Source organism: Tenrec ecaudatus, chromosome 9, assembly GCF_050624435.1.
Source record: "Tenrec ecaudatus isolate mTenEca1 chromosome 9, mTenEca1.hap1, whole genome shotgun sequence".
Lineage (NCBI taxonomy): Eukaryota > Metazoa > Chordata > Mammalia > Afrosoricida > Tenrecidae > Tenrec > Tenrec ecaudatus.
Window position 1 is genome coordinate 140,647,627 of NC_134538.1, and position 21,861 is coordinate 140,669,487.

The 21,861-nt window shown below is 44.9% G+C and overlaps 1 protein-coding gene across 3 annotated transcripts in view; it reads left to right on the forward strand.

Annotated features, from left to right (window-relative positions):
• The window catches only part of CPED1 (cadherin like and PC-esterase domain containing 1), a 325,775-nt gene that overhangs the window by 282,671 nt on the left and 21,243 nt on the right, over positions 1-21,861 (forward strand). For all 3 annotated transcript variants that reach the window (XM_075558608.1, XM_075558609.1, XM_075558610.1), the window contains 5 exons: positions 545-662; positions 9,163-9,299; positions 19,417-19,637; positions 19,775-19,876; positions 20,263-20,350. In XM_075558608.1, coding sequence (XP_075414723.1) covers positions 545-662; positions 9,163-9,299; positions 19,417-19,637; positions 19,775-19,876; positions 20,263-20,350 — 666 coding nt within the window. The remainder of the gene's footprint in view (positions 1-544; positions 663-9,162; positions 9,300-19,416; positions 19,638-19,774; positions 19,877-20,262; positions 20,351-21,861) is intronic.

Genomic DNA, 21,861 nt, shown 5'->3' on the forward strand with positions numbered 1-21,861 from the left:
GAACAATAATAGCTGAACCAAATTTTTTTTCTTTTGAGACCTGGAGTTGGCGGTCAGAATAATTCAGAGCAAGAGAGGGCCCTAAGCATTGCTGACCAAATGCCGAATTACAGAGCAAAGGGGAGATCAAACCTGCCATGTCTACTTCTGATATAAAAGGGGAGAGAATGAAGTCTGATCGTTTAGTCGTTTAACAGGTATTCGTTGTGTGTTTACTATACGATGTTTTTAGGTACCAGCGAGTGAGTTGGTTCCTGACCCAAGGCAACTCCATGCACAGGGGCCTTAGACAGCAGTGACTTACAGTTCTCAGAAGTTGGTAGTTTGCAGAAGTAGCTCACCAGGCCTCCACTAGCAGCACATTAGAACACAATTATTTATAAGGCGGCTCCTCAAGAAGGGGAAACAAGAATTGCTTTCTGTACCCATAAAAGTTGTTTGGCAGCCCAAACTCTTATTTCTTAGAGTCTTTTATTTTGTTAGGCTGAATTGCCCTCGGTCCTGGTAAAGAGGGTGACTGCTCATTTCTGTCACTGTAATGCAGGACTGTGGTTTGCTGATTCACCCGGAGAAGACCTGTGGCCTACAGCTGATTTCCTCTGACTACATTGAAGCCATTTCACAGCCAGAACTCAAAACCTGTCCATCTGGGGACACAAAAGGTGACTATCATGTTGGATAGCTTTTCTCTAACCAAAAAAAAAAAAAAAAGGTCCTTTTTTCACTGATAAGTATATGCTTTTAAAAATGCTTTTGTGTGCAAAATATCAAGGTAACACTCAGACATGATTTTTTCCATCATAATTAAGAATTACATAAATTCAGATAAATGTATTACTCTGGTGTTGGAGAGACTGGATCAGCACACTGCTCTCTCTGCCCCCGTCCGGGCTTTGTGCAGCTCGTTCACACTCATTCTACAGATCTCAGCTCAAACCCGCTTCTTCTGGAAAGCCTTCCTCCACAAGCTTCCATCTGGCCGTCGCAGTCTGCTTTTCTTCCACAACAATGGCCACATTTATGTCAACAGGTAAGTAGTAATTAATCGTTGAATGTTGATCTGCTTCGCTGTTAAATGTCCAGAGGTCAGGGACCAGGAGTCTTGTTGACACGATTTGAGTTCACTTAACAGCATCCTTTGTACCGAGGTGGCAAGTAGGGGAGTCTGTGAGTGCTATACTTAACACCTTGGCTGCTGACTGAAAGGTAAAAGGTTTGAGTCTACCCAGAGGAGCCTTGGAAGAAAAACAGACCGTGGAAAACTCAGTGGAGTACAATCTGCCAGGACACATGTGAGGTCACCAGGAATTGGGGGTTGACTCCATAGCAACTGTTTACTGGTCAAAAGAAGAAGCTCACTGTCGTCAAGTTGATGCCGAAGCACCGCAGCCCTGTAGGGCAGTATAGAACAGGCATAGAAAGCCTTCTTCTTCTCCTGAGGGGTGGCTGGTGAGTTCGAACTGCTGACCTTGCTGTTAGCGGCCCAGGGTGCAATCCAGTCGGCCATGAGGACTCCTTATGGAACATCTGTTAATGTTGTGATCCGAAGAATGACAATGGATTCAAGTTCTTTTTTTTTTTTCATTTTGAAAATACTTGGCAAATGATCACGAATGCCCCCAATAGGCGGCAGAGGAATGGCATCGGGAAAAGATGGCATCAAAATCAAATCTGTCAGACCCCAGACTTGAGCAGACCTGTAGGGAACTTCCCCTGTGTCCCTCATCTCCGTCTTCGGCTGTCTTCCTCCAGTGGAGACTAGACTGGAAAGCCACAGCTGGCCCTCAAAAAACCACCTCCAGAGTGCTTAGAGGAGCCTGTGCCTCATCTCGAAGCTTCCCGGTGACCCCTGGTCTCCTGAGCCCAGGTCTCCCTTCATCAGAAAAGTCTGAGAAAACACTCAGGAGCTTTTCTACCCTCACCGTGAACTTCACACCACAGTTTGACTGGGAAATGAGTTTCACAAATGGGCAGGACAAATGGCGATTTGGCACGCACACTTAGCAAACGTGGGCATAGCCCTGATCTTGAACATGTGTTCTGAATAATCAGTGACAGCCAGGGCACAGGGAGGGGTGTGCCCATCGGGGGTATCATGTGGTGTGATTTGCGAGTCCCTGCTGAATGAGACACATACGCTGGCATACAAAGGAGGCATCAGGTAGATAGTTTATACCAGATGACAGTTTAGGATCATCATAAAACAACTTAATTCTGCACCTCCTACTGAATCCAGGGTGGGAAAGACAGGAATTTCTACTCTCATAAAGAGTGACAGTCTTGGAAAGCCATGGAGGCCAAGGGGCGGGGATGGGGGGAGTTCTAATCTGTCCTGCAGGGTCGCTGTGACTCAGCATCGATTCAATGATGGTGAGTTTGGGTTTTGTCTTCTGACTTTTTGGTTCTACTGAATCAACCCAAAGTTTCTTTGACCTACAGTTCAAGGTGCAGATGCCTAGAGAATCCTTTCTTGTTGTTGCTATTAGGTACCATCGAGTCAGTTCTGACCTATAGCGACCCTGTGCACAACGGAACAAAACGCTGGCCAGTCCTGCGCCAGCCTCCTGTGTTTGAGCCCCGGAGGCAGCCACCATGTCGCTCTGTTTCCTTGAGGGATTTCTTCTCCTTTGCTGCCCCTGCTACTTTACCAGTAGGGGAAATCCCTTTTGGCTCCCAAATCAAGTCTAAGTTCCTAGGCCTGATAATTCAAGGCCTCCAGTAACCTGGCCCAACCCTACCTCTCCCCTACCTCCAACTTTTTCTGCTTCTGTTTATTTAAAAAAAAAAAAAAAAAGCTCTAAGTTCTTGTCCATGCTATGTGTGCTCTCTGCCTAACAGACTTCTTACCATCTGTGTTTCACTTCCCCATGTGTAGAGGGTCTTCCTGGTCACCACCGTGGCTCCTCACTCAAGCTAGCTTCTCTGGGCTTCCAGAGCCTCCTGGGCACGTGTTTACAAAGGGAAACCAGTTGAACCAGTTACCAGGAGGCTGATTCTATCCATGTGGGGGACTGGGGGGAGGGGAGGCAGATGGGACTGCACACCTTATGCCTTTCCAGGGCTCATGTTCAAAGTAGACAGCCCTGCCTATCTTCAGAAGTACTTCAGGGTGGATTCAAACCTCCAGCCTTTCAGTTCACGGCCAAGTACATTAACCTTTTGTACTCTGAAAGCATTCCCTCGTCAATAGTACATGCCACGTTATAGTTGGCAGATGATTGGCACATTTCTCTGATTAGTAGCCTCCTGGGTAGAATGGCGCACCCTGGGAAGGGTGAGAAATAGCACAGGGCAACCCCAAAAGGAGAGTCCAGAACCCCTATACTCGATCTGCATTTATTTCCTATCTACCTGCTTTAATGCTTATGTTCTAGAATGGACCTGATGTAGGAATATTGTGTGCAGGTCCGTCAGCATACATGTATTATTGCCAGTAGGTAAGAATGGAATCTCCAGGTGTCCAGTGAACACACCTGGCTGCTAACGGAATGGTACGAGCTTCCAGTCTCTCCAGAGACTGTCTGGAAATTGACATACAAAACAATCCATCCACGAACAACCAGTGGAGCCTAATTCTACCCTGACGCTCACTGAGTCCCTGGAGTCAGGGTTGTTTCTTCAGAGCGGGCACTTTCTGGACTCCCAGAGGTGGCGTGAACACCTAAAACTAGTGCCCTAAAATAATCTGTAAACTAAAAAAAAATCAATTCCCTGCAATCTTCTTAAAATGGAAAATAAAAAAACCAACAACACTGTTTACCTTAGCTCTTAAAGCCTGTCTGCCTGAGTAGTCCGCTCTGAAAAGCTCTGTCTTGGTGGGATCAGATAGACATCAGTGGCTGGGACGATGAGATCGGAACCTCCAGAGGCAGTGGATTCATGTGAAGGAGGGATACATACTTCAACAAAGAAGAGTTGGGATGGTTCACAACTAGAAGAATGGAATCCGTGTCACTGAATGGTAGAGGCACAACCTGTCCTTGTGGTGCGCTTTTACTGTGTCTATTCTCAATTACAAACAAGTAAGACAGTTTTGGTTTTTGAATGGTTGCTGAACCACGGTGCCAGCCCTCCTTTGTTCCACAAAAACTGTGAGTAGCCAGGGAGCATTCGACCACGGGTCAACTGCCCCACACTGGAGGGCCCAGCATTGTTCAAGGGTGTTGCTTTGGCTACCAGACGTGATTTCCTTGATGGCAGCACTTCCTGCAAAACGAAGGAGCTGTCATGGGAAGGACTTTTACTTAGAAGTTCTGGCCTTAGCTTCTCAGGTCAAATATACAGCCTACTCCCAATGTCTTACCTTAAACGCACATTCTAAAATTCCTTGGCAAAACTAGATCATTTATTTTTTCACTTGATGTTTTAATAATGGTCATAATGTCATTTTCAAAATTGCCAATTAATATACTTCTGAATGACTGCATTTATATTCTGACATTCATTCCTAGCTTTTAGAAAATAATTAGTTATAAGACGCAACACAAGAGTGAACTCTGTCCCTTAAGAAAGAAATAGAGTTCTAATTTTGATCAAGAAAGAAGGTATTTATAGGTGCTAGTTGTTGGGGGCCACGGAGTTGTTTCTTACTCACAGTGACCCTGGGCACGCGAGAATCTAGCACTGGCCTGCCCAGTGCCAAGCTCAAAATTGTTATGCTTGAGCCCATTGGAGCAGCTACTGTGTCAATCCATCTAATTAATTAAAAAAATCATAGAGTGGTCCTTAACTTAAAGGAAAGTGGTTCAGGTTGAGTTTCATGATATATAAACCATGACAACATTTTAGCCCACCTTTAATTTAGCAAAGAAAATGTGTCAATTTCTACTTTAACCTTTATAATACCGAAAATATATAGCTACAAAATACGTTGTTTTCTTCTTAAATACAAACTGCGTGACTTTCGTAGCACTCCAGAACCATACTTAGGAATGACATTTACAACGTGGCCCTCAATCACAGAATGGAACTCCGCATCCCCATTTTATCTAGCATCCAGTAAGATTCCCTGAAATCTAATTTGCATTAAATATAGAGCTACAGTTAGAAAGCAAATAACTTGCCGCAAATGCAGTTTCGCTCCTCAAAATGTTATTCCCTAAAACATATGTCATACGTTATTTCAGAAATCACAGCTTTGATTCATTCAATGTTTAAATATATAGCGGAATTTATATTCTTTTTGGACAATTTTCGTTGAGCTGGTGTCCCTTAAAATGTCAAGAAACTTTAATCCTGCAGCTGGTATACAGATGCCTATTTGAAATAGTATTGCTGACTTACAGTAAGTAAAAGGCATTGTCAACCAATACAAAGAGTTATTACTATCTAAGTAAATTATTACTATCTAAATAAATTAATAATGATAATTAATAAATAATAGTATTACTATCTAAATAAATAGCAGTATGTGGCCAAGCTTTCAGAGAGACTCACTCGGGCTTTCTCTGCACAAGCATGCGATTCTGTGCCCACCAACAGCTTGTACCCATAGTTGAACCACTGTGCATGCAACGGTCCCCTTGTTTGTTCAGCCTGATACCAAGTGGCCAAAGAGGAGTTCAAAACTGGCAGATATATATTGTTACCGGTATATCCATTTTATACTTGAGAAATGCAACGCTGAGAGAGATTGGTTCATTAACTTATGATCGCACATGTACACTATGATGTGTCCAAATGGTGCTAAGCAGTGAGACTGCAGCAAATCAGACACACGCCCTGCCCTCATGAAGCTTGCAATCAGGTAGAATTAAAATGGGTAGCATGTTGTTGTGTGGTGTGGAGTCAATTCCCACTCAAAGCAGCACTCTAGGACCAGGTAGACCTGCCCCGTGGGGTCTCCTAGTCTATAATTTTCCAATGCAAGCTGCCATATCTCTCTCAGGACAGTTGGTGTATTCACAGCTCCAAGGTGCCTGTGGGTAGGTTTGAACTGCCAACAGTAAGGCTAACGGTTGAGCACTAAACCATTTGCATGATCAAGAGACCCAGTTACACGAGGGTAAGTCTATAAGTCATACTGAAGACCAATGGCTATAGTCTTCAATCTGGATTGTAACTCAATGTAAAGAAACCCAAAATGCCCACAACCAGGCCAACAGTGAACAGCAGGATAAGAGGAGGAAAGATAGAAGTAGTCAAGGATTTCATCTTACTTGACGCGGCAATCCATGTCATGGAAGCGTCAGTCACGATACCTTGCCTTGAACAAATAGGCTGCCCAAGACCTCCCCTGAAATTGCTGAAGAGCAAATCTGTCACTTTAGGGATGAAGGTGAGCCTGACTCAAGCTATTTTCATTGCTTCATCCACACGTGAAGGCTGGACAATGAGTAGAGAAGACAAATGAATAGATGCATTTGGATTGTGAGACTGGCAAAGAATAATGAAAATATCATGGACTTTCAATCTGTCTTGGAAGTAGTACAGCCAGAAGGTTCCTTGGGAGCAAGGATGGTGATGTTTGGTCTCACATACTTTGGACATGTAATCAGAAGAGAGTGGTCCTGGAGAAGAGCATTGTTCTTAGTAAAGTAGAAGAGCAGTTAGTGGGAGGAGACCCTTGACAAGATGACTGACACAGGGGCTGCAACAATGGCCTTAAACAGAACAACAACTGTGAGGATGGCCCAGGGCCTGGCAGTGTTTCCTCCATTGTGGCTAGGAACTGATTTGATGGCACCCAAGAGCAACAATAATAACAAGTCAGTAGGTCAAAGAGTGGCACTACAAAATCATAGAAACCTTCATGAAGTTGAAATCTGAAATATGAAGCTATTGCTTCTTGATACATCCTCCATCTAGATCTATAGCCTCCTGAAATCAGTGTGTTCTTCTCACTAGCCCTCCCCCCAAAGAATTCGGTGCTATTCCATTAAAATGACGAGGAGAGCAGTCATGAGGGTCTACTCTCGTGTTCAATCGTTTTTCAATGTTCTCTAAGTGTTTATAACAAAATGTCTAAAGGGGCAAATTCCGTGCTGTTGAGGTAAGGCGGCAGGGGTAGGGCTAAGGGAGTAAAATTTTCCAACAAAATGCTCGTAGGACAGCCCTTGGTACCCTTTAAGAAGAAGCGGATGCTGAGTGGTGGTGGAAATAAGATCCCTCAATGCAACTTTCCTGGTCTTTTTTTTTTTCCTGAAATTCAATTTTCTTTGAAAGCTTCTTCCTAATAAACCCTATGATTGCCCTGTGCCCTTCAAGACAATCTCTCAAGATTCCCTTTTAAATTCCCCCAAACAGTTGCCCTGACCTCCCTGGCTTGAACTTCACTGCCTCAGCACAGTCCTTGGAAGCCATTGCTTGGATAGAGATTTTTTTCCCAAAGTACTCTTGACAAGACTAAAACAGGTGTTTTATGGAAAGACCTTGTCTGAAGACAGCCGCTGACCTCAAAGACATGTTTGAACACATTTTGCTTGCTCTGAACCATGAATGTGTGAACTGGAACAATGGTAGAAAGACTTCTTGACTTACCCCAAGAAGGTAATTGAGAGGACTTCAAGACGTCTGCGGGGAATATGGACGGTGAGGGCGGTGGAAGGTAGTGGAGCATTTCCATGAACTTTTTGAAGCCTCCTCAAACTGTTCACAACTGGAAACAAACAAACAAAAAGGAGCTGGGGATAGTTGGCGCTTGCAAGTTTTGAAGGAAAAGTAACAATAGGAACCGAAGCAAGACCTGGGGGTTCAGCAGGTTGCAGACATCAGCACCTTCTCCACAAAGGAGATCAAGAAGCGCTCGGTATTTGTTCCTACAATTTGCGATGTTCACACCTCACTTCTGACGAGGTGGACCCAGGAAAGAGCACCCATGCTTTTTTATTATTTATTTTTCTAATAAGCTATTACTCTACCCACTCACACTGAAAGCAAGGTTGTCTGAGCACCTCACTTTTAGGTATATTTGAACACATGTAATGGCCACGGCGGTGACGCCCTTTTTGACTGCACCCCCTTGGGGACCAGGGTGAACTTAAGTTGGAGACTGTGGTCAGAACTTTCCGTCCATTGCTTCGTGAAAGCCTCACACCCACCCTGTGAGGCAAGTGCAAAACCTCATTCAGCAGATGACAAAACTCGGGTCTTAGAGTTAGAAAGAGGAGAGAGTCAAATGAAATGGAAATCCATTGGCAAATTAAAGGAGCACAAACAAGTCTTTAAAGCAATGTGAGGCAGTTAAATTTAAGTCAACTTGAAGATGTAGGGAAGCGTAGGGGTGGAATTCCACCTGTCAGTCAAGTCACAGCCTGATGATGCCTGCCTGGGAGGGGTGTCCTTGTAAGGAGAAACCAGGAAGCTCCCTCTCTGAGCCCCCTCCTTCCTGCCTGCTGGGACTCTGCCTGCCTCCAGAGGTGGCCCCTTGGGGCTGCCTGACTCAGACCAGGTGTGGCCCTGCCTGGCTTGCCACCCGCCAGCCTTGGATCCATGTAGCTGTGCCCTCGCCGGCCTGTGATCGCCCTGTGTTCAACATCGCCTCTCTGAGTCAGCAGCAGCAGCTACGTGATTCTGAAGAGGACCCTGGCTTGCGTCCGACTTGTAGACTTGAGTTGGCCTGGGCGATCTTTTGATGTAAAATGTCTTATTGATGTAAAACTCTTTTTAGACTCACCTTTGAGAGTCACTGATCAGTCGGGTTCTTTTCCTAGACCATAAATGTCTCGGGAGCAGGGACTAGATCTAGTCTTCTCTTTGTAAACTTACCAAGTGTTAGGCTAATAAACATTTGGGGACCAACTATTTGTTTTCCGTGTCTTCCCATCTAGCTATGGTCTTATGGGCTGTTTGAAAATAAATCGTCGCTGGGTCATACCTGGCCCCTGTTTGGGAGGCGTGTGGTTTCAAGGACATTTTTATAAAGATATAGCTTTGATTTCAGCATCACCTGTGTTATTTCAGAACCTACAGGGGGCCGGTCACTCTGAGTCAACATCGACTTGATGGCCGTGAGCTTGGTGTTTGGGTTTAACTGGTTTCAATGTTGCTATTCCCCTGCGAGGGCGGACGGGCCATGTGTTGTTCCACTGGACTTACAGAGATCCAAAAGGCCGCCTCACTGTGCTGTTTGGAATGGTGTCAGAGAGCTGAGTGCTCAGGTGACTGGCACACTATGGGCTCCCTAGTGAAGTCCCCTTAAGAACAGTTTTCCATCCGTTGCAGGGCAGTGGATTGTGCCTTGCCTTAGTTGCTCAGACAACAGGACCTGCGACTGGAGGGAAACAACTTGGCAACCTCACAACTGCCAGTACGGAGTCCTGACGAAGCCTCAACTTCAGCAGTGCCTGGGAGGAAGGAAGGTGGGTGCTGGAACCAGACGCAAAAGGTTTTTACATAAGCTACCTTGCGACACCCAAAGCTGAAGCTCCAGGGCGGACTCCTGCCCACCTACTCCAGGGAGGCCCACTACATAGTGCACGTGGGCTCTCTGAAGCACGCACAGATGGGACCGCAGAAGGGCCTTTAACAATTCTTGCTCAAAATATTCAGCGAGTTCCAAACTAAGTCTCTTTGCCAGATGGAGAATATTAAAGTCGTGGTCTGCGCTGACCCAATTCCAGGCTGTTTTCTCAGCAGAACTATTTGGGAGCTTGCCACGCCAACTGACAGTTGGCGGCTGAGAGCAGCTGGGCTCAAGGGCAGCTTCGGTGGCTCTGCTGGGGAACCAGGCATCTGGAGCTCAGCACTCAAGGCCCGACAACCCCGCATGCAAGACTCGCGGCCTTTGGAACTGACCACGTGCATGGCGTTGTTCTCACACTAACCTCCTGCTCTTCTTTCACATCCCGGGCAGGTCTCGCATGGACCACACTAGACTGGCTTGTCCTTTTAGGGAGGCTCCTAAGCCGAGCTCTTGGACATGCAGTGTCTTCTTGCTAGGCTTGCTCTGACTAGGTAGCGTCCGGCAGAGCTCTGGGACGTATGCAGTGGGCACTAAGACTGTGATGCTTGGTTCACGTGAAGTCAGTCATCCTTACACGGCTTTTCTTTCTCTGGGATGGACAATGCCTTATAGACTGCCTGTAACTCTCCTCCATGGTCAAGACTGCTTTCACAGCTGGTCCTGACAGAGAAAAAGCGCTAATAACTGGTAGCACATACAAGAAAGAGCTTTCGGCTGAATGTGTGATGTTTTTGCTAGCAGCAGACAGTTTATGAAGAATGGAAGGGGTGAGGAGCAGGGTGAGAAGGGTATCTCTGTGGTGATTTTAATACAAATGCTTCCGTTTTCAGGACTAAAAAGGAAGCTGCAGCTCCAAAGATAAAGGAGCCATATCAGTGACTTTCAGACAGAGAAGGGAAGGAAATAAACATTTAGAACCATCTGCTGCTGTCAGAATTCTTACCAGAGCCCCGTTTCTCTACAAGGAACCATGCTATGCGCTTTCTTGCGCTTGAAGCTCTGCCAGACTATCAGCTTCATGAGGGCAGGGAATGTGTCTGATTCCCTGTATCATCTCACTGCTTAGCACAGCCTTCCACGCCAAATAGTTACATGAGAAACACTCGTTGATTGAAATACATGCATTGATGGAATTCTTGCTCATTCCTAATCAGAACTTGGTGAGGTAGCTATCATTCCACCCTTGTCATACTTAGGAAAATTCAGTCACAGAGATTGAGCCATTCGCCCATCATCACACATAAATGAACGGCAAACGTGCAGGCCCAATTTTGACCACTAACTTGAAAAAGCCATCCTTCATATTCTAGAAACACAGGATTGGAAGCAATGAAAATAGTTATCACAATCGCAGTTGTGACTTTTCTAAACTCTTTTTGAGTCCCATCCTGAGCTAAGACTCTCAATGGATCGGAATAATTCTACAATGATGTCATAGTCTAATAAACTAAGGGGCCAGAGATGTTCATTTAAGCTCAACATTAAATCTTATGGCTTTGGACACACCACACACTGTTTCTCGGGTTTGTTTTTCTCATCTGAAAAAATTATGACCATATATGATCTAACCCTAGACTTTGGGTTTACCACCTTTGTTAAAGCTAATGGCTCCAACTCTTTTTTAGATTTTAAAAATATAATTTGGAGATTAATTATTAGCATTCCTGCAAATACGGGCATTCCTTAGAGATGTTGCAGAATCAGTTCCAGACTACAACAATACGTTGAATGTCATACTAAAGGGAATGGCATAAATGTTTGTTTCCCGGTGCATCCGAAAGTTACATTTATGTTCAATCTATTCAGTGTGCAATAGCATCCTGAAGATGTTTGAAATATTCTAAGAATTATCAAAATATGACAGATGCAAAAGAGCACATGTTACGGGGGGGGGGAGAATGGTGTCAATAGACTGGCTTCCCTCAGGGTTATGACAATCCTTCAATTTGTACAGTATCTATGAAAGATGACAGAGGGAAGCATAATAAAATGAGATGCAACTATAACCAGTAAGGAAATAAAAGACCCTTTTCCCCATCAGTTAGCAAAGGCGATAGGATCTTGCTAAGCTAAAACCAAACCCACTGCCACCGAGTTGATCTTGACCCTGTAGGACAGAGTCGAATTGTCGAAAATGAAAGTCTAAGTTCAGATTGCCAAAGAGCCCTGGTGGTACTGCCGGGTAAGCACTGGGCTGCTAACTCCTAGGTTCAAACCCACCAGCTGCTCTGAGGGAGAACGAGGAGTCTGTCTGCGCCTTTAAGGATGTTGTTGTTGCTAGGTGCCATTGAGCGGTTTCTGGCTCATCGTACACATAGCCCTGTGTGCAACAGAACAAACTACTGTCCAGTCCTGCAACATCCTCACAATTGTGCTTATGTTTGAGCCCATGTTTGCAGCCATTGTGTCAGTCCATCTCATCAAGGCCCTTCCTCTGTTTCACTGCCCTTCCACTTCACCTAGCATGATGTCCTTCTCCAGGGGAGGGTCTCTCCTAATACCATGTCTAAAGTGCATGAGATGAAGTCTCGCCATCCTTGACTCTAAGAGCGTTCTGGCTGTACCTCTTCCGAGCGAGATTTGTTCTCTTTTGGCAGGCCATGATACTTTCAGTATTCTTCATCAACACCATAATTCAAAAACATTGGTTCTTCAGTCTTCCTTATTCAATATCCAACTTTTACATGCATATGACAATTGAGAAGAACAGGGATTGGATCAGGCACAGCACCTTGGTCCTTAAAGCAACATGCATGCTTTTCAACACTTTACAGAGGTCTTGTGCAGCAGATTTACCCAGTGCAATGAGTCATTTGATCTTTTGACTGCTGCTTCCACGAGCATTGATCGTGGAGCCAAGCAAAATGAACACCTTTACAGCCTCAGAAACCCTGTACAGGGTCACTAAGAGCTTGAATCAACTCAATGGCAGGAAGTTTGGCTTTTGGTTGATCCAAGTGAGTGACTCCCACTTTACCTAAGGAGTCTCATCCTGGTCCATCCCACCGCCAACCCCACCTCCCATCCAGATGCATCCTTCAGACCCGAGCGCTCTCAAATTCCAATTTACCAGAGCATTGACTGGAGACTCCTAAGGTCTCCCTTCTTATCCAGAATGCTAATTGATTATAGACGCAATAGGGACGTATCTTTAGTAGAAAAGCGGCCCAACACAGATGAGAACGATGGAGTTGCAGCTATCTGGAGACTGCCTGGGAGGAGAGGAAAGCGATGCTAATGTTTAATAGAAAAGTCCCAACACACATTATTGAGAGGACAAAGAACATGATTGCACAAGTATCGACCAACGTCATCCATGTAATTCCTGAGGCATGCATGCAAACATATGTGTTCCAAGAGCTACGTGGCACCGTGCAGTCGATTTCCAGCTATGGCTATCCCATGGCACAGAGCAGAACTACCTGCCAGGTTTCCTAAGCTGTCATCAGCACCAGGCCTTTCTCCTGGGAAGCTCCCAGGTGGGTCTGAACTGTCCACCTTTTGGTTAGCAGCTGGAGGGCTCCTTACAAAGAGATGCTCAGAAAATCTCGGGAATTAAGAGCCATTACGAGTATTTACATAAGTTCAAGGGCCTGGGACGGAGATGGAATGGTAACAGCATTGGCTACATATGTTTCTGCGCATAGGGCCACAGGTGACTTCCCAGGTAGAATGCTCAGGAAGCCGGCCCTGAGGGGTGGAGCATGAAGCAATTATTCCTACATAGTCTATGGCATTCTATATTGGTTTCCTCTTTGACACTGTACACGCATTCTTTCCCTAATCTAAAACCCTCTATTTGGACACATTGTGTAAATTAGGGCTGGAGGAGAAGTGGTCAAGCTATAAAGGAAGGAGAAGCTGAGGAAGACATTTGAGATGAAGAATCATGGGACTCGGTAACGCGCAGTCAGGCACAGGCATGCACTGTGCACACGGACGACTGTGGGAATGTATGCTCCCACAGCTGTGCAACGGCACGTCTTTTAAGGAAACTCCACTTACTGACGTGAGGTAGCAAATTTCCCCCAGTATAGATCTCTCGTTTCCCACGAGACAAATCTAAATAATGCAAATGATCCTGAAATGCCCACTTTTCATTAGTAACATTACTCAGTTCCCATCCTAGCCAGAATTTCCTAGGATCACCATTCTCTTCCAAAGTCAAGTAAATGTTAAATCTTAAAAATTATAAAGATAGAAACAGCAAGTTAACATAAGCATTGTGGGTTTAAAAAAACAAACACTTTTCATTTAAACTCCCAACCAGGGCAAGATTCGGTTTTGTGGAGAGTGTTAAGTCCTGCTACCCTTATCCTAAGATTCTGGTGAAAAGGCTGGTCCTGAGAGCTGGCTTAGAGAGTGAGATCTCAGAGTAGCCTTTCCCTTCCGCTCAAATTTTCGTGTAGTCATTTCTTTCTGTTAACGTTCCTTCTGTTGCTATTCCAACCTTCTACCTCTTTCTGCTGTTATTTCACGTTGATGAACGCAAAACGATACTCAGAAAGATGATACTCAGAAAGGCGGCCGAGGAAAGGAACAAGAAGCAAACCAGTTGAGATTTGCACTTGATGGCATGTGGGCAAGACTAGCTTCTATTAAAGAAAATTTTCTTAAAGGTTCGGTCAATGTGACTTATGGTGGCTTCGTGTGGGCCCTAGTAGAGCTGTGAGCCCTTGGCCTTCCAACGGCTGACTTTCAGCGGCTGGTTGGACTCCAACCTCAACCTTTCGGTTAGCAGCGGGCCCGTAGGGATTTCACACTCTTTACAGCTTAGTTATGTGACTTTGCTTCAGTAACAAGATCAGGAGACACTCTCCAGATGAAAGATGGGCTCAGCATTTGTAACATCTGGTTCTCTATAAGAGGATCCCGGGGGTGCAGGGGTTACTTGTTGTCCTGCTTACTGCAAATCTGTCCTATCCTATCGGATCCCTATGAGTCGGCATCGACTAGATGGCAGTGGGTTTGGGTTTGAGTTATATGTCCAACTTATTTGTATATGGAGGACCCGGAATTGTGGGATTTATTTTGAGTTCTAAACTTACCCAAATAGGAGAGAAGTTATTTTGATTTGATGACGATCGGGCATCTATGTGTATAAATGTGTCCAATAAAATTCACATTTAATTAATTTTTAAAAACTGCTTTCAATTATACACTTACACGTTTCTCTTTATAGATACCTACCTCTTACTTAATAAACTCTAAATTGAACATTTGTCAGATTTTTTTCAAAGCATGACAGATAGCACAGTTGTGTAGATACGATACAACACTAATAGTGTGCACGTAGGGTCATCAAATTGGCAACTGAAAATACGTAGGCATCTGATCCCGAGGACTTAAGCAAGTACCTATTTTGTTTGCTCATTGAAAATATCTCTCATAATTTAAGCCAGTCATAAAATACCTGAGAGAAGAGTGCAATAAAGAACAGGAAATATTAAAAACACGTTTCTGAAAGTACTTAAAAATCAGCTGTTTAAACAGGAAACGGAACTTAAATATTTCAGTCATGTCCTCAAGTTAAGTAGTGTCTTGGGCTTTGAGGTGTTTAAATTTCTAAGTGTGGCTAATGTATAATAGTATGTTCTGACAAGCACGTGAAGTCCCTCATGGTTCCACAATGCCTTGTAGCCTGTCCATGTCACTCTCTGGGGGTGCATAAAAGGAGGGCCTACCCCCCTCTCTCCCCAGGAAGAAGACTCACCCAAGACACCTCCTTTGCTGTTAAACAAATGCACTAAGTTGCTGGATGAGAAGGCAACGTAGACCAACCATTTTGTTCCAAGCAACTGGAAGATTCACGCTTAAGTGATTTTCCTTTTGTGACTTACTATCCATTTTTACCAAATTCCATGTTTGAACCTGATTTGCCTAAAAAAATCACTCTTGCATTTGTTTTTGACGCCAAAGTGCAGTTCGATTGCTCATCTCTAGTCAATTCCATGAAAATATATCATTGGAAAATACGCCATATACCTCCTGTACCGTAACAAAATGCTTTGCTGTGTCGTAAATGGGAGCAAGGTTTTTGTCAAGCATTCGATTCTCTATAGCCCTCAGGTCAGGCTTGGCTTTGTATTCAAACTCCTGGCCCACTTTGGAATGGGTGTTCATCTGGTGAGACCGGGGTTCTCAATCTTGGGGACTCATCAGAATCCTCGTGGAGCTTTCTAATCGGAGGGGTTAGGCGTGGCCCTGACCCAGACGGAATGGATAGGATGTCCCTCCTCACCTCACGTGCAGTTCCTTTGCTTACCCAGGTCAGAGCTCGCCAGGCGGTTGGCATTTCCTAGACTCGTGGACAAGACACCCCCTATACAAGCTATTCTATCAAAAAGTCTGAGTTTGGCAGGTAGGAGAGAATATAGGTCCACTATCCATGCTTCTGTGAACATTGAAACTAGAACCCACTCAGGAAGAAAGAAATGACAAAAAGTTTGATTTTCTATATTCCACCTCGACCTATTTCATTCCCAGCCTCACCAGGTCAGAATAAGCAGAGAACCTCTCGAGAAGTTCCAGACCACCCGCTACCTGGAGGTTGACTCAACTGAGACAGCCCTCAAGGGTACCTTATAGACTGATTTCTGCCTTGATCTACTAAACAGATCACCTTGTGGTGACTCTGAAGAAGAGGAGCTAGACACTGAAATATCTACATGCTTGTGCAGCATACCATTGTTGGCGTTTTCATTTACAATAAAAGAAAGGGGAATGAAAATCTTTTCACTGTATATTTATGTCAAAAGTTTCCCCAAAATCTTGGTTGCATTTCCACCAATAAAAGACATGTCTTGCTATTATTGGAACAAGGTAACCAATTGCTGTAAGACTAGAAATCCTTGTGTGGATCAGGCCGATTGTAAATTTTAGCCTTTCTGCTAACTGGCAGAGAGAAGATATCTGAATGTGGGGTTAATTTTCTCAAAGGAAAAGTTAGTCTGTGGGGCAATGGTTCTAAACTTTCCTACAGGTTGAGAACCACTGGTCTAGGATAATATGAAAAAGAGTGGGGAAATATCTTTGGTTCACACTGTGTGCTGAGTCTCCGGAATAGAACAGGTGCAAAACTCTTGCAAATATATCTTTGCTTCTAGCAGATGAGCCGAGACCTAACTTTCCATGACATATCCCTAAAGCAGGTGTTTCTACTCCCCTCCAGTGCCGCTCTGAGGCAGCAGGCTTATCTCATCACAGCCAGGACCAGAAACAAGATGCTTCTTCAGAGCGTAGAGTTTAACCTTCGGAATAATATTAATCCAGGAAACTGCAAGACAATTCACATTATTATTGTGATAACATTGAAATATTGAGCTAATGCTTGATCCCAAATCTCTTAAGTCATTGTTCTACATAAATAGAAACAACGTGTACTTCATTCTAAATCAAGGAACCCTGGTAGAGTCATGAAAGTTTGGTGGTTCAAACCCACCAAGCACTACCCAGGAAAGGTTGCAGAAATCTGATTCTGTAAACATGATAGCCTCTGAAACTCTATGTGGCTATTCTACTCCCTCTCTTTTTAAAAAAATCATTTTATTAGGGGCCCATACAACTCATCACAATCCATACGCATACCAATTGTGTAAAGCGCATTTGTACATTCATCGCCTTCATCATTCTCAAAACATTTGCTCTCCACTTAAGCCCCTGGCATGAGGTCCTCATTTTTCCCCTTCCCTCCCCACTCCCCCCTTCCTCATGAATCCTTAATAATTTATAAATTATTACTTTGTCATATCTCACACTGTCCGATGTCTCCCTTCACCTACTTTTCTTTTGTCCGTCCTCCACAGAGGCTATATGTAGATCCTTGTAATCGGTTCCCCTTTCCACCCCACCCTCCCAGCATCACCACTCTCACCACTGGTCCTGAAGGAATCATCGGCCCTGAATTCCCTGTATTTCCAGTTTCTATCTGTACCAGTGTATATCGTCTGGTCTAACCAGATTTGTAAGGTAGAATTGGGATCATGATAGTGAGGGAGGCAGAAGCATTTGGGAACTAGAGGAAGGTTGTATGTTTCATCGTTGCTACACTGCACCCTGACTGGATTGTCTCCTTCCTATGACCCTTCTGTAAGGGATGTTTAGTTGCCTACAGATGGGCTTTGGGTCTCCATTCTGCATTCCCCCTCATTCACAATGATATGATTTTTTGTTCTGATGATGCCTGGTACCTCATCCCTTCAACACCTTGTGATTACATCTACTCTGTCTTACATTGAGTCTGTGAGTTCAACTCGACAGCAGTGTGTTCTGTTCTTAAGTCTAAGACCCTTTGATTTGCAATTCAATAAGCATGTTTAAAGTGAATGCCAGGCAACATGGACAGAACTGAAGTGAACAAGGAAGTCACCTGGCCCTCGAGTTCTTCTTGATTGGCTCAGAGAGAAATGGCACAGACACACAGACACAAATAGCTTCCCTGGCAGTCCCAGGTGAGGTGACAAGCAAGGTTCATTCCTAAGTGTGTCTTTAAGGTTAATTTGTAGGTAAGGCCGAACAGGTGCATACAGTTCTTACAAAGAAAAGGCTCAGAGTCCTTCCTGTGATTGGCAAGCTACACATGCAGGTAGTGAAGGTGATCGTGATGAAGACTACATGGCAAACCGGGGAGGAGCCAAGACATTTCAAAGTGAGGGCAAATTTGTATAACATTTAAGGACACACACATACGTGCTCCATAATTAGACTCCTAACCCAGGGACTTAGTGTAATGTCACATAGACGTTGATAAAGTCTAGAGTGGAAGTAGGACCGTCATGAAACCACAGAGGGCCGAGTAAGTCATTCTTCGGACTAAGGGCCTTGGAGGAGACCTGCTGGGGAGATGTCGTTTGTGCTGACCGAGTCTGGATGTCACGCTGCTTGTACACCAGTAGGACTGCACCGGGAGGCCTTTCCAAGGCAGAGAGATCAGGACAAGGGGAAACAGATGTTGCTGAGTACAAATCATGGGAGTGGAAAAAGAGGAGCCTGGCATGGCTCCATGTGGGGAAGCCTTGAAAGGCAGGAAGGGGCATTGACCCTGCACGGGGAGGCACAGACCCTGGGTCTGGGTCCTGCATCCCCAAGTGACAGCATTGGTGAGCTCATGTCTCCTTGAGCCCAACTATCTCCTCTGGGAAACAAAGCTTCTGATCCAAACCTCCCCATAGGGAAGCATCAAAGGACTATCCCGGGCGAGTATCTTCACCCGGGCAAAGGCTGAGATCAATACAATTCAGTAAATGTAGTTTAAGCCTACTTGGTCCAGACGAGGAGCGAGTAAGTTTTTGAGCATGCGTGCAGAAGGAAGCAAGCTGGGCATTTGGGAAGTTGTCCCAGAAAGACTGTAGAATGAATTTGAAGGCAGACATCCTGCAGAAGGAAGACCCATTAGGACAGGATAAGAGTATACCTTTTAGGTAATGAGAGCATGAAGCAGGGATATGGGATGGTCAGAGGAGGGAGGTGACAGCCATGGGAGTCTCCATTAGAGGGGAATGGCCAGGGGATATGCCTGTCAGGAAACCGGGGTCCAGTCCTCTGGCGTTCTTCTCTAGCCCTGATATGATTTCTGCAGATCCGCCTCACCTCTATGGATCCCTGTTGTCCTTCTCTGTAAAATGTGAGACTCGATGAGATCTTTCCCGAGTAGTCCTACAGCATCAGAGAACCTCCAAGCTATCTGATCAATAAAGCGTGTGAACCGATTAGATGAGGAAGGAAAGAGAATGATAGCAAGAAATCCAAAATAATAGGAAGCAAGCAAGCAAGCAAACAAACAAAACGCCCTGTACATCTGAGTTAGTGGGTCAGCAAGACACTCTCGTTGCTGGGAACGAGAAAGAACAACATGAACAGGTCTGAAGGAGAGAAAGAACCATGGGTCTGATCTCTGACAGTGTGAAGAGCTGCCCTTCAAGCAGATGGACACATGCTTGTGGGCGTATTAAACACATTAGCTCCCTTAGGTCTCCCCTACGTATGCTGTAAAAACATTCTCTTTTAATTTATAGATTCTTTTCATTGGAGACTCGACTAACAGGGGGATAATGTACTATCTGATTGAAAGACTGAATGAAACCCTGCAGGAATGGCAAAAAGTGCACGGAACCAAGTTCTATTACAACGTCCATGGTGGAAAGACTTTGATCAGTTACTCCTACTATCCTCAGTTCTGGATTAGCCCTTCCGTGAGGCCAACATTTGAGAAAGCACTGGAACATCTCTTGCAAAGGTACAGTGGCTGAAAATGACAAAGAGGTCCTGGGATCAAGACTCCAGATATGGTTCAGTGAAATGTGAGGCAATACTGTTAAAATGTTTACCATCTGTGTGAAGACAACATGTCTTGTTTCTCTTTCTGGATTTCAGATCACGTCCCCTGGAGAATACTGGCCAGACTGTATTAGTTGTTGGTGGTGTTCAGTGGCTTAATTCTAACCACCTGCAAATTATCCACACGGTCTTGAAGAGGTGAGTTTCTGCAACAACGCACCTCATTCGTCCGCCAGCCTTTCAGAAAAAGAAAATAACACGCACTGTTGGTACTGCTGAATTTTATCCAGACTTCATACAAAGGGCTCTTTGGAATTTGGAGTGGAGCATTTAAAGTCTAGTTGAAAATATTAAACTGTGATAGTATCCAATTACAACATGATTCATCGGTCTCGAAATTTACATTGACACCAGACAGACATGTCCATTAAGACACTATTGCAGGGTGTGTGTGTATGTGTGTGTGCGCGCGCAAATATCTAACTGTTGTCCTATATGCTAACTCAAGAATTCCATCATGTTGTGTTTGTGTAAATCCAAAAGTATAAGCTCATCACTTTGGAATTCTGATTCTTTTCATCCAGGGAAAATTTACCCGATATCCTGGTGATCATCAAAACATTGGGGATTGGATTCCATCTGCCAGTGGATGGAGTGCATTTTTTAACTCAGGTAACCCCCTTTCCTCTGGGCTATTTCAACTGCCTGGCTCCTCCCAGGACAGCTGCTTCAGTCTAAAACGGTTCCAAAGACACTCTGATATTGATGAGGTTTCAACACATCGAATGAGATCATATGCATCAGGATTATCATTTCAACTCAACAATTATTCCCAGGCCAAGAAGACCCTAGCTGATAAATACATTAAAATAATGTCATGAAATAAAAAAAATACCACACGTGTCAAACTGCAAGAAAAAAAATTAAGAACTGAGGGCAATCCAAAAGAGATTATGCTTTGAGTATCTTCTTTCCCACCAATGTAGTGTACACCTTCCAAGGCTAGGCACTCCCAAACAGAACAAACCCATTGCCATCAAATCCACTTCAAAAAAGGAACTGGATAGGATCGAGTAGAACTGCCCCATAGTGGTTCCTAGTCTGTCACCTTCCTGGAGGCAAGCAGCCACCTCTTTCTCCCCTGGACCAGTGGGTGGGTTCAAACCACTGACCTTGGGGTTAGAAACTGTGTTCTCCTCCACCGCAACACCAGAGCTCATGAAAGGGTGCGCAGGAGCAATAATAAGAGAAAGAAAAGAGTAAAACCTGTGTTCCCCGAAGGCTCCTCCAGATACCACAAAAGACACTGTCAGTGTCCATGAGTCTTTGGGGAAAGAGGGCTTCTTTTGAAGATGATGTCTGACGGTTGCCTTTAAAATACCATCTTTGAAGTCCTGTCGTTAGTTTTTCCTCCGGTTGGAGGTTCAGAAATGAAAGGAGGTAGCAGACCGGATCTGGAGGTCGATAGGAAATCAGTCTCCGCAGAGAAGGGAAAGAGCCTGTGCACGAGGGAACCGGCTGCTCAAGAGGAGCTCACAGCAGCCTGGGGCTGTGCCCTTGCCAAGCCATGTCTCGCAGTTTCTCTGAGGACGGAGGAGATGGGGCTGGCCTTTTAATAAACAGTCAGGGTGAAATGTATCTTGGTGTCGCAATGGTTGCGCCTCGATTTCCCCAGCTCAGTTTTGGGGCTCCCTGTCCTTTCTCAAGCTTGGCGTGCCTGACTTCAGGTCTGCAGTACAAAAACAGAAGGCCTGGCAAAGAGTGGCCAAAACAAAGTCTCACAATTCACCCCGCTGGGGTCAGAAGGGGGCTGGCTGAACAGGAATGTCAAGTGATTGGAGGAAGCATTTAACACCTGGGATAGCTAAAGGCTCGGAGACTCTGGGGGATTGTAAGAAATTCCTGATACTTTCTCTATGAATTCTAAATGTTATTCGAAGGCTGCAGGCGAAGATGCCTTTGTAAGGACTTTGTTGGTAGCTCCATGAGTCTCTCTTAATGCAGTGACTAGTGTACCTGTGATTGCCCTATGGTTAGGCTACTCACGCATCATCAGTGCATTTCAGCACACAGGCAGCCTTTGCTCAGCATTTATATGTACTGGACTCTGCGTCCAGCACAATGTGGGATGACCCCCACACACGAGGGAAGCACGGCTTTACCTTGACCTCTGCCTCTGGTCA